Raw genomic sequence first — 13784 nt, 5'->3', positions numbered from 1 at the left:
AAAATAAATTATGCCCTCAATTTTTTTTTTTTTTTTTTAAAAAAAGCCAACAACAGGGAGAAATGGGGATATATACCCAAGGCTATTGTCAGAGACTAACTCAGGTGCCCAAAATGTGTTACTGGTAAGAGCCTCCAGCTTCTCATCAGGATGCTATCTACATCACCACACTCATTTTGGAAACCTACATTTAAGCAGGTTTCAGTTCTCAAATATTTTTGTTGAGGCACACTGTCAACCTTGATAATGTAGAATTGTTTCAGATTATTCCTTTACAATTCTTTGATAGTTCCCTTGAGACTGGAAAAAGGTGTGTTTTTATATACAGCCGTGTAGTGTTTCTTTACATGTGCAGTCATCTTCGCGACACGAGCTCTAATTTAATATTAAAGATGCTACTTCAAACTTGATTGCTTCCTAATGGCAAGTATTTTAATTGAGTGTCAGTGGCAGCTATTTTGTACAAATGTGTGGTATATATTTATTTATTTTTTTTTACCTTCTTACAGAAGTGAGAACACTTGGGCCAAGATAACAAATGGGTGCCTAAAGTTAAGCTCCTAAATCCATATTTAGGATTTCTGATTGAGTACACAGTAAAGTCTTAAAAGCCTCTATAAATATTTCACCAGACTCACTACGTGCATTTCAGTATTTATTTAGATGTTTAAGCTCTCGCACTAGATTTTACAAGCTGGTGAACACTGGCAAAATTATTTCTCCCACAGAACTATAACCACACGTTCCCAAGACAGTATAAATATATGGTTGAACTAACATTAGTACACACCACTTTATCAATTACATAATAAAACAAATTATCAAGTATCCAAATATTAAGTTACGCAGCTCAAAAGGCATACAAAATATTACAGGTCTTCCCAGTTGATAGCAGAAACTCAAGGGGAAAAAAAACCCAAAACAAAAATAATCACACAACAAAGCAATAGTTGGTAAACAACTTTCAACAGGTACAGTAAAAGAAATTACAAGATCTTCAGAAATTTTATGATTAAGAATTGTTTTAGCTACAATAACTAAGCATTTCTACATTTTAAAAAAATATTTACTAAAGTAAAGGGCATATTCTATACTTCCTGCACAAGACAAAGGCAACATTTTACTAGAAATATTAAATAGCCCCTCCCATCCTTTTCAGGCCCTCTGTTAAGTTGCACATGAAGTGCCAAGATTAATTTAAATGTAAGGCTTTTTGTCAGGAGACATTAAAGACTGTGTGCTTCTGTACAATGTAAAGAATTATTTTCTACATGAGTAAAGAGAGAATCGATGTATTTGTAAAATGCAGAGGTTTAGATAATGGAAGGAAAGGGTTATTGAAAGACACCAAAAAAGTCACTGTAAGTCTTAGTAAAAATCAAAGATTGTGCAAATCCTGATATTCTAGTGCGATTGCGGGAGACAAACATACAGTGAGAGTAGACAGATTACCATATAGGCCCTATCCTCAATATTGAAATGATTGTAGGAAAAAGGACAAATGTAAGGTCCAGATAGTTGTAGTTCATGCATCACAAGAACTACACTGTAATTTACAGAAAAAATATAGATATTGTGCTGGGTTTTTGGCACCTAAACTCTCTACACTTCATACTGTGACAGATTTTATTACTGGGAAATAGATGAATAAGAATCAGCTACATGATTCAAAGATAATTCAGTTGATACAAATTATGACCAAGGAGACATTTCAAAGACAGCATACAGCAAAACATTTACTAGTTCTCCAAACAGGTGGATATTAACTTACACAGACAAGTTGCATTTCTGCCATACTTTTAACCTATAAAGACTCCTAAGGAAGCTTCAGTTAGCCTATTTATCAGCCCTACATGTCTTTCTGCAGGTAGTTTGCCTAATTCTAGTTTCCATCCTCTAGCTCCAAAGCAGCAGCTCCAAAGGCATCCTGGCTTTACTGAATACAACAGTTGTTTCGGTGACCATTGGAGTCTTTAAAACGCAGGCGCATTTTGGGGCGATATTTCTCCAAATACAGAAGTTGCTTGCTATTAAAGGCTCCGCGTCGCTTCCTAAACAGAGACAGTTGTTAGAAAATCATCTTTAGAAACAAAATAACATCACTTTCTGAAATAAAATATAGTTCCTGAAATAACAACGTTCATGGGAAAAAAAATCATGAAAAAAAACCTCCATTCTTTAAGATAGTTGAGGGCAAACGATAGTTAATGGCATGGTAACCAGAGCAAGGGAATTTTTTTTTTTTTTTTTTTTTTTAAAAAGATGTAGCACCAAGTTGCAGTCACTGTAGTTTTTTTTTTCTTTTATCTTATTTAATCATACTCTAATCTCCTTTTCAGATGGAATTCAGAATTTGGTGCTTCAGCAGATGTACTCTAAGGCAAGGCTTCTGCACACTAAGCATTCTCCTGGATCTCGGGAAACCCTCAGGAGGAAAGTGGCAGTGCCTACAACCACATGAAAAAGCTGTTCTTTTGTGCTAAAAGAACGTTAACTACACTTGCTTAGTACCTCATTGATAAATTCATTCAAAACACTAAGTTACTGGAAAAAATCCTCTACTTTGGAAAAAATGTATTGGATTTGAATCAGAGGCTGGTGGCAGTGATAAAAAGCACACTCCGTTTATGCAACCCTACAAAAAAAGTTGCCACAAATGTGGCCGTTTTAAGAATTTTGAACATATGGTCATATTAGAACCCAACTTTGTCAACCTTCATAGCATGGTTTAAGGCTGACCCATACAGCTTGTTGCTTGAGGTGGTGGTGGTATACTGGTAGTATTCTGTTTTGTTTTAGGAAATGCCATCAGGCTGGTGAGTACAAACCAGGGAGTTGTGAAAATGGACACAAGACAGACTCACATCAAACTTACAAACATTAAGCTGTCAGAGTGTTGAGCAAAACCAATTCAAAACTAGTCTGAACTGTGGCATCTCTCAAGTGTAGTTAAGATCAGATAATTGGTAAGTGAAATCATGTATCCATATTTACTCTTGAACACGGTTATGAAAATGAGATTTACAATTCAAGAAGAATTGTTTCCAGCTATCAGTACTACAGATTCAACCTGAGTTCCAAGTGTATTAATTCTCTTGCATACCTACCACTCTGCACATATGACTAATGAAAAGGATGTATTAATGGTGTTCTGTTTGGAAACTTATCTTTCAATTATGAAAGCTAAAAAGTTTAAAAACAGAGCCTGAAGCGCACATTAACATTTCACATGGCTCATGTAAATACATCAAGTGGGTGTGATCTGGCCTATGGGCCGGTGGTTTAAATGTCTCAGACTTAAAACCTTTAATTGGTTTTTCAATATTACTTAGGAAATAAATGTACTGTATGTTTAAATCTGAAGAACAAGTTTCATAGCAACATATTATCTTTATTCTCCAGATTCCTACACAATGCCCTTGTGTATACTGTTATGTTTGATAGATGAGTCTCCCCTCACTATCTACTTTAGCCTTAAAAAGAATAAACAGACGCAAGTTTAATACGTACTGCCTTATAAACTGCACTGCATCTTCATACTTCATTCCACATTCAATAAGTGCAAGGGCAACCAACACTGGAGCTCTGGAAGAACAAGAGAAGTCTTTAGAATGTACATGGCAAAAGAGTCAAATTTTAAACCTCAGCAAATTCTTTTCAAAGCATATAAAATGGCTCTTCTATATGGATTTAAGTCATTTATATCTTCTTGATTCTGACACAGTATACAAATTGTTTTTGAAACAACTCTAGGAAATAGGAGAAGCAATATGTTAATGAGATTGACCAAAAGTGACATTTCAGGAGATGAAGGACTATGGCATGAGTAAAGTGGCTACATTCTTTAGGTGTTCATTTTCAGACTGCAATTTTTGCAAGAAATCTCTTTGGAGACCGTGTTTTCCTCATGTGAGTCTTCACTGACTGACAGTTTCAACACATTTCCCAACTCAGTTTTGTTTAACAGTTGTAACGATCACAGCTATTTAGAAACAAAACTTCAAATTTAGTTAGAAGCAATTCTTCTCAATGAAATCTATGCTCTAAAGCAAATTTTTAAAAGCAACTGCAAGGTGGACTACAGAGAATACCTGAAAAGTCTTAACTGGTGAAAGTCAAATTATTTATGCCTATCTTTAAACAAGAGACACTTTTTCCCGACTTGCCAAAGTGTTCTTCAGATTGATAAGTATGAAATATTTCAGTCCAAAGTGAAATGTTTTCAGAGTTAAACACTCAAAAATACACATTTATATTGGAAGATGTAATTATGGCTGAGAAGTCACTTTCATATCCAAGAATTTGAATCTTAAGTAGTGAAGTCAAGCAACTAGTATTTGGTATTGCTGTCAAGGCTTGAAAGTCCACTTCCATGTCAAAACTTTATGAGCAACTGCTGTCAACTTCTGCAGAATATGAGCTCAATTAAAAAAGAATGTCCATCTTACAACTGAAATAAGCCTTCAAAGAGAAATATAATTCTCCACACTGCAGACAGCTCCAATGCCTGCTGATGCTGGATACTATCTTGGGCAGCAGAAAGAAAAACTGACTAGTCTTATTTTTCAGTGTTATTCAATAAGATTAGGCAGTAACTGAAACTGACAAGAATTAGGTCCATTTCACTCTGCTATTGTTTGGGAAAGCTAGAAGCAGCAAACACACACAGGAGCTAGTCACCTGAGAAGACTTAAAACCCAGAGGCCGACACAAGAGGGAGTAGAGCACCAGAGACACCCCCTCACAGCAGTCAGAAAACTTGAGTAGTAGACACACACGACCAGGAAGTTCTGGGGTGCGAAAGGAAGAGGAAAAAAGGTACCCCTTCCAGTAGGCCAAAGAAGAAAGTCTTGAAATTTAATCATTCATATGATAGCCTATAACTAGTAGAAATAAGATGGAGTCCCCCAGAAGGATCTAGGGACCGAGCTCTCAAAAAAGAATCTCAACACTTACACTCTTTCCCAGCTACCGGTAGGCAGGTGCTTGATTCTCACCAAATGTTATCTCTGGACAGTGCCACCACCCTCCTTAGAATCATAGAATATCAGGGTTGGAAGGGACCTCAGCAGGTCATCTAGTCCAACTCCCTGCTCAAAGCAGGACCAATCCCCAACTAAATCATCCCAGCCAGGGCTTTGTCAAGCCTGACCTTAAAAAACTTCTAAGGAAGGAGATTCCACCACCTCCCTAGGTAACGCATTCCAGTGTTTCACCACCCTCCTAGTGAAAAAGTTTTTCCTAATATCCAACCGAAACCTCCCTCACTGCAACTTGAGACCATTACTCCTTGTTCTGTCATCAGCTACCACTAAGAACAGTCTAGATCCATCCTCTTTGGGACCCCCTTTCAGGTAGTTGAAAGCAGCTATCAAATCCCCCCTCATTCTTCTCTTCCGCAGTCTAAACAATCCCAGTTCCCTCAGCCTCTCCTCATGAGTCATGTGTTCCAGTCCCCTAATCATTTTTGTTGCCCTTCGCTGGACTCTCTCCAATTTTTCCACATCCTTCTTGTAGTGTGGGGCCCAAAACTGGACACAGTACTCCAAATGAGGCCTCACCAATGTCAAATAGAGGGGAATGATCACGTCCCTCCATTTGCTGGCAATGCCCCTACATATACATCCCAAAATGCCATTGGCCTTCTTGGCAACAAGGGCACACTGTTGACTCATATCCAGCTTCTCATCCACTGTAACCCCTAGGTCCTTTTCTGCAGAACTGCTGCCGAGCCATTCGGTCCAGAGTCTGTAGCGGTGCATGGGATTCTTCCGTCCTAAGTGCAGGACTCTGCACTTGTCCTTGTTGAACCTCATCAGATTTCTTTTGGCCCAATCCTCCAATTTGTCTAGGGCCCTCTCTATCCTATCCCTACCCTCCAGCGTATCTACCTCTCCTCCCGGTTTAGTGTCACCTGCAAACTTGCTGAGGGTGCAATCCACACCATCCTCCAGATCATTTATGAAAACATTGAACAAAACCGGCCCAAGGACCAATCCTTGGGGCACTCCGCTTGATACTGGCTGCCAACTAGACATGGAGCCATTGATCACTACCCGTTGAGCCCAACAATCGAGCCAGCTTTCTATCCACCTTATAGTCCATTCATCCAGCCCATACTTCTTTAACTTGATGGCAAGAATACTGTGGGAGATCGTGTCAAAAACTTTGCTAAAGTCAAGGAACACGTCTACTTCTTTCCCCTCATCCACAGAGCCAGTTATCTCGTCATAGAAGGCAATTAGATTAGTCAGGCATGACTTGCCCTTGGTGAATCCATGCTGACTGTTCCTGATCACTTTCCTCTCCTCTAAGTGCTTCAGAATTGATTCCTTGAGGACCTGCTCCATGATTTTTCCAGGGACTGAGGTGAGGCTGACTGGCCTGTAGTTCCCAGGATCCTCCTTCCTTCTCACTATCCCACATCCATCTGTGGCTAAAGTCCTCTAGCTACTAGGAGTCTGGCAATATTTCCAAACAGGAGGAATGGAAAAAGGTAACAGAAAAAGGTGTGACACTGAGAACAACTCAGATATTTTAAGATTAAAGAGCCAGAAAGGAAATGACAAGAAGAGCAAGGGATGTAGCTAGTTGAACGAGTCAAATAATACTACGAATATATTCAACTAATATATTCAACAATTTTCACTGGTATTTTCTGAATAAATTATTCAACAAGCTTTTTTGTACTACTTGACCAGCGTATAGAACTGGTCAAGTACTATTCAGCAAATAGACTAAATACAATTTTAAAATTTTCTGCTATTTGACCAGCTCTAGTAGCAAGTTTTTTTAATTTATATATATAAAAAAGTTGATTAACAAGGTTAAAGTTAGAGCACACTGCTGTTTTATTCCTTTAAGTAGCAAGAAACAGTTGTGAAAAGGCATGACAGCACAGGTATTTTCACATTAACTACTAGGTTTAGGGCTTGCCTACCATGGTGTTATTCTAGAATAGCTATTCTGCTTTAAAATTCACACCCTACCTTAATCCAGAATAAGGGTTTGTGTAAATATGAGATCTAATCTCCATCTCCCAGCCTATAAATTCCAGGTAAACTCTGAGATTGACTGCCGGGCACTACTTATATTTCTAGAAAGAAACTTCTTATATTTCTACAAAGAAATATTTATGCCTAAAAATTGAAAAAGCCTTCACTATCTCTGTTCCAAAGGGTTCTGATTATTTTAGAGTTTCACTTACCTCCCAAGACCAGCAACACAGTGTACAGCAATACAACAACCAGGTTCTTCACGGAATTTAACTTTCAGGAGGTTTAGCCAATCATCAACAATCTGGTTGGATGGTGGAGCACCATCATCAAAGGGCCAATCCTAGAATGAAAGGCAAATTTCTTCCACATAAAGAATCAGATTCTACTATAGCTGGGAACATTAACCACTAAGAGAAAGTAAAGTGACTTCCTCAATTGATAATCCATCCCTCAACTTAACCCCTTAGACTAAAGTTCCTGTCATTAGATAATGAAATACAGCTGAAAGGTATGATTTGTATTCAGAGGTAGTTCATTCAATTAAAGACTGACATCTCTCTGTCAGAACACAAGTAGCTTCATTCTATGATTACCTATGTTGGTTACTGGAATACAATAAAAAAGTTTCATGCATGTTAAGTACATTATTTTCATTCTCTTGTAAGGTACACCATATCCCCCTCCTTTTGGGAAATCTCATTTTAGTGGCGAATACCCCAGGGTCAATTCTTGACAAGTTGGCAATACAATAGCAACAGCAACCTAGCTTCAGTGGATACGTATTTAAAGTTTTCTGAACTATCTGCTTTTAATAACTAAAGTGTATATTCACTTTTCAAAATTAAAGTAGCTGACTAGCTACCCCGCTCTCCAACTTTGAGATTTGTACAATTTCAAGAGTGTACAAAATCAGATGCTAAGAGGGATAAAACTGTGCTGCTAGCCTAAGCAATATAAAGAAAAATAGACTTTTCAATATGCATACCTATGTAATAAGACACACCCCATTTTGAAGTCTACAGTATTATTGTTTGCACAGCAATGCTTCATATGGCCCATCACTGTACTGAGCCATTCTCTACTGTGCCCCAAACTCTCACTGAAGCAATTCAGAGCAACATGTGGGGTTGCTCTGAACTACACCAGCCGGTAACAGCCCCCCACTCACCAGCTGAGAATAGGCAGAGTATTGTAGCATTCTGAACACAGGGTAAGATGGATGTGTGGCCAAATATTCAGTGTTTCCACTGCCTAGAAATCCAAGGACTGCTCCACACTAGGGGAATTCTCAATATGAAGATTAGGCTGCCTTCTGGCACCTTTGCACTCCTGGAGCAGACATCTGTACTAGTCTTTCTGGTCTCAAATTTGCATCATTGCTACAGTCAGTTCAGTTCCTGCAGTGGCAACAATGGTGCAGTGGTTTTTAACTTTTTACATAGAGATAGACCCTTGCCACCTTTGTAACTAATATCCAACAGAACTCATCTCCCATTTAGCCACATGGAAGGTCTGGACCACCTTGTCCCCAACGTCTGTTCATGTCACCACATTAAGAACCCACACAACAGTGGAAGGATTAGTGTAGAAAAGACTTCAGGAAGCCACCAAAGTTCAACACTATCATCTAACCATGCCGACAGGTCTTAACAGTCCTGTACTTGGCACTGAGGCCAGTGCCTTGTCTACATTAGCACTTCCCACCACTGAACTGCTAAACAGCTGAACCATTGTGAGCAATTGTGGGAAATTTTGGCTGTGTGTGCCTCCCCAAATTCTGCCCTCTCCTGTTTTCATAGCAGACCCATATCAGTTCCAACATTAGGGAACCCTCTACTTCCATTTACCTTTGCCCCAAAGACATGAGACCAAATTTAGCCCCTAAATAAAGTAGGATAGTCCTATTAATAAGCTTTTAATGAAAAAAAAAAAAAAAAAGCGCTAAACAAGCCCTGAATTTCCTGTGTTTAAAAGTCAACTTTTGGGAAGGGATAGAGCACTATACTGCAGTGCACACTGGTTATCTGCCCACCCTAAGTGCTTAACATTGCTCTCACCAACTTAGCTGAAATAGTGTTACCAAGTGGATAATTATTCCAGAGTTTCACTAGCATAGCCTGCAGATTATAAATTCCTTAGCATAGGCACGTTATATTGTTCTGTTTATTAAGTGCCATCTCCATCTACCAAGTCCAGTTACTCAGGAAGCATGCTTGCAGGATGATTTGGGCTTTGAAGCGATAAGTCTCACCTTTCAACTCTTATATTAAGTGCTAGGCTCTCCTTTTCCCCCCTGCCAAAAAAGTTAAAGTGAGGAAGATCCAGGAGAAATCTTAAGAGTTGAGGTCATTCATGAACGTGCAGTAGACATTAACAGCTTGTGAATGTTACAGGTCTGATAAAGCCTTAAAGTGAGTCTTTTTAAGCCACTCACCAAAACCTGAATGCCTTCTTTTTCCACTGGTGCAGTGTCATACGTGGCTTCACATACTCTTACTACCGTGGTAACGCCGTACTTCTTAAGTTCCTAAGAAGGAAAAAATTACTTTGTTTAATAATCAGCTGACGTGACTCTCTCAGCAAGGCAAAGACAAGTATTTTTTGTACTTTAATAGATGAACATCTTTCGTAAGTTTCAATACGATTCCTTTGCACCCCACCCACCAATTGTCTTCCATTTGGTAAACAATGTTTAAAGTGTAGCTCTTGTTATTTTGTTTACTTCATTGTAAATCAGCAGCAGATGCTGATCCTCAAAAAAATTCTCAAGATACAAAGTTTGAGAGTTTCTTAAATTGGCTCTGAGAGTAACACAGAGTTCTAAACAATGTATTGTGTATTACAGTAATAACAAGAGGCTCCAAACAGGATTAGGACCCTATTATGCTAGACACTGGTCAGATTAAAAAAAATGTCCCCTCCTGTGAAGAGTTTACAGTCTAAACCAGATTAACTGAAATTTTAAGAAACACATACTTAAAACTAACTATGGAAATGCCAGTTGAGATTTTAAGATACTACGGGACACACTAATATGCTTTTTCCTGTGATCCTTTGGACAAATCACTTAATTTTTGTGACTCAGTATTCAGTCTGTAAAGTGAGCATATTACTGCAGAACCGATTATTTTAGCACAAGAGAAGGAAGAATGACATTAATGTTACTTCCAGCTGGCCACTACAGGAATGCTGCTTACCTACTGCCGGAAGCATTCAGTGTAAAGTTAGTTTTCACTGAATATCAAGTCAGTAATAAATCAACAGTGACTGCTTCCAGACTGTCAGAAGGTAAAGAGTTAAATTACTCTAGTCATATTTATTTTTTATGGCATATTAAAAAAGCTAAGCTAAAAAACAGATGCAAAAATAAATCTATATGATGCCACTGAATGAGAATTGCTGTTATTATTTTGAAATAAGTTTAGGGTTCCCCACCCTAATGTTTTAATCAAACGCAAGCACCTGCATCTCTGGGTTTTTATTACTCAGGAAGCTGAAGTTAGCCTTTCAGCCTTCAGCATTTTAGTTGTCTTTAACTAAAGCAGGCTTCTTTTTATAACTGGTTGTTATGGAAGCTTTATCTTGTATTGCTTTATGATAGCTTTTTCTTCGTCAAGTTTCACTGTAATACATCTTCAGCTGACTCTGTTCTATAAATCACTTCCTGGGTAGCAAAAACTACAACTGCAGATAGGAAAATAGTCTTCATCTAACTAGCTTCAACATGAATTCTCTCCTCTCTCTGAGAAACTGCTAAATTGCCTAGGTGTGAGGAAGAGAAGCAATATCCATGTTGGTTATAGAAACTCAAAAGAGGTGGTGGTGGTGCTGCTGCTGGTGGTATGGGGAGATTAAGTTAATGGGCTATAACTAGCTGCATCTTCAGACATGGAACAGTGATTTACAGGAACCTATCCATGTTTCTTGATAACAGTGGAGAGTATGAATCCCTTTATGAGCCTACTGGCCTCCCAGAAACAGGATTTTAGATAGTTGTGGAGATAGACAAGCTCAAGTACTTTAAAAAAAAAATTGCTATTCCTTTGTTTGTATAGTGCCTACTATGACTGGCACTTCTGAACACTGCTGTACTACAAAACTAATGGACTCATGAATAATCCTGAACAAGTATTCCATGGCGAAAACTAAGATAATGAGCAAATTAGTAAAAGAGCTTTAGCTTCATAGTAGATATGAATGATGTTGCTTGCCTGTTAAGATTGTTCCTCTTATATACTCAGGATCTTATCTAGTGATTAAAGCACAGAAATGGGAATCCGATCTCTGTTACATACGTCTGCCAAAAGTTTCTTGCATGATCAGCAAGACAAACTGTGTCCTCTTTCCCACAAATGTAAAGTGGAGACAAACACCTACCACACTTTGAACTGAATTGAAACCATGTGACTTTGACCCTTTGGAAGGAAGACACCATTAACTGTCAAGAAAGTGCATATACAATACACCTTGCAATCATATTGTCCTTGGCTGCACTGTTACTTGTGGAGGGCCAGACTTCCACTGGAAAACCCATATACTAGCACAGCTTCTGAAGTAACTTGGTATGTGGCAGTTCTCCTTTAATGTCATTATTGAATCAGTGGCAGTGAAGAACTAAGCTTTGTCTCATTTTAAGCAGCAAATACCCTTACTGACCACTCATTAACAACTTTTTCATGTAAGGAGAAGATAACTAAGACACCATCAGGGTTCTGCATTGCTTCAGTTAGATCACACATTCTCTGCTTCCTGCCTGTTCTGCAACTGTTTGTTGGTGATAGCATCACTATGTTTCACTTAAAAAATGGATGAGGAATGATCTCCATATTTATAATTTGGAACTCTGTAAAGCATGCCTCATTCCTTGAAAAGTTTCTATATCAGTGGTTTTCAACCATTTTTCATTGGAGGACCCCCCAAAATTTTGTAGACGTAGTCTGCAGACCCCAGGTTGAAAACTGGTCTATATTAAGTCTTGAAGCAAAATGAACAGTAATCAAGAGTTGAGTTTGATTGGTTAAAATAGATTACTATTAAATATGAACTAGTCTAAGCATTACATGTATTGTAAATAAGCATTCCGTCCAACAGACCTTACCTCTATAAATTTGTTTAAGGTTGCATTGGTTGGATTGTGTGTGATAAGAAATCTCATGTTCTTGTAGGTGATTTCCACAGGAGCTGGGCGGTTCATTCGTGCCATATTAATTTAGTTAAAAAACATGCAACAAGATTGTGAAAGGATTAAAAAAATTCTAATACAGAAATGATGTAGTGAAACTGAAGTCTACTTCAATATACTCCACTTGAAAACTTTCAGTGTTGGCAAGTATGAAATTGGGAGCAATGGGAAATGAAATGAACCTCCTAACAAGAAGCAGCAATTCTTCAATCCAGTAATACTGAGGCTGGAAGGCAGTGCGCTGAGGTTTACCCCATCCAGGTCTGAACTCCTTTGTCAAATGCTCTGCCAATTTCAATTGAACACTTCTTATCCTGGTTAATTGCTCTTATGGGGGCTTCTTGGTGGAGTAGTAATGAATTTCTACAGTTCACTTGTCTGCATAGAGGTCGTGCTGTGCCTGGCAGTAGTCTCCACTGCCCTTCAGAAACTCCATAAATGTGTGACCAAGAACACCACAGAACTGCTGTAAAGAGGGGAAGAAAAACAAACAAAAAACAAGAAGTTACTTCTGTCACTGTTTTAAAGTACAAGTTACTTGAAGACATTTTAATATCTATACAAAAAAGTAGTCTCACTTGGAATATATCTTACAATCTCGTACAACTAAAGCTGTCCTCAAAGAAATTACCTTTAAAAAAAAAAAAAAAACCTAGATATCACAGTAATACAAATGAGTAATATTTGGACTTCAGAATTACATTTTCAAAGATCAGGTATAGAATCATACAACTGGAAGGAAAGGTCATTTACTCCAGTCCCCTGAACTCATGGCAGGACAAAAACGGTATTTCTAAATTAGTTAATACACCAACATTTTAAAAGTTGCATAAATGAGAGAGTTCTAACCAAACTTTTATTCAACAGTTGTATTTCTATAAAAAGGCTACATTTAAGAGCACCCAGAACAATCTGAAGATAAGCTTTCAAATCAAGACAAGAATATCAGAAAGCAGACACTGAAATTATATTCATTGGAGATTAGTGCATCTTTGAAGTCATATTAACTTTATCTCATGCACAATACTTCCAGTATCTGCTGTATATACTTTCCAGTTTACACAAAACGCCCAACCCCCTAAATGGAATTCACACCCTTTGAAAGGATAAGGCAAAAGCAGAAGACTTGCTACCATAACATGTGCGCTTTGAGTGCAAGCATCGCTAATTCCCATTCAGCAGAGCCACTGTGAAACAGTGCCTATTACATAAATTCAAAACTTCCACATGCGCTTCCATATGTAAGACATCTGACCAATTAATGTTTCCAGAAATAATATAGCATTTTAAAAGATAGGAGGATTAAAGTTGTCTAATGAAGAGTAATGTTGCAAGACGAACAGATGCATTTCAACATTAAAGATGGAAGTCAGCCATATTGGGAGTCCACTGAAGAGAGGTCTAAAACTGAAGAGAGGATTTCACCTATTAGAATGGATGTACACTATCAGTTTTGTGGGTACCTGCTGAACTTATGCCTGCGTTAGCCAGTTTTATTAGTCTAACCACCAAAACTTTCTTCACCACCAAATCATTACACAAAACCTACTGGTGTTACTAATTATAACAATGAACAACAGGCCTACTAAAGTAGTATTATTCCT

At 38.1% G+C, this 13784-nt stretch overlaps 1 protein-coding gene across 1 annotated transcript; it reads right to left on the bottom strand.

Annotated features, from left to right (window-relative positions):
- Positions 1–642: 642 nt before the first annotated feature.
- Positions 643–12235, bottom strand: PTP4A1 (protein tyrosine phosphatase 4A1). The gene is made up of 5 exons (XM_077812660.1): positions 12097–12235; positions 9433–9525; positions 7208–7338; positions 3511–3585; positions 643–2051 (listed from the first exon to the last, which is right to left on the bottom strand). The coding sequence occupies exons 1-5, from the start codon at positions 12199–12201 to the stop codon at positions 1934–1936; spliced, it is 522 nt and encodes a 173-aa protein (XP_077668786.1). The 5' UTR covers positions 12202–12235; the 3' UTR covers positions 643–1933.
- Between the last annotated feature and the right edge of the window lie 1549 nt (positions 12236–13784).

This window comes from Eretmochelys imbricata, chromosome 3 (assembly GCF_965152235.1).
Source record: "Eretmochelys imbricata isolate rEreImb1 chromosome 3, rEreImb1.hap1, whole genome shotgun sequence".
Taxonomy (NCBI): Eukaryota; Metazoa; Chordata; order Testudines; family Cheloniidae; genus Eretmochelys; species Eretmochelys imbricata.
Note: the sequence above shows the minus strand (reverse complement) of the source record. Positions and strands in the feature narration are given on the sequence as shown.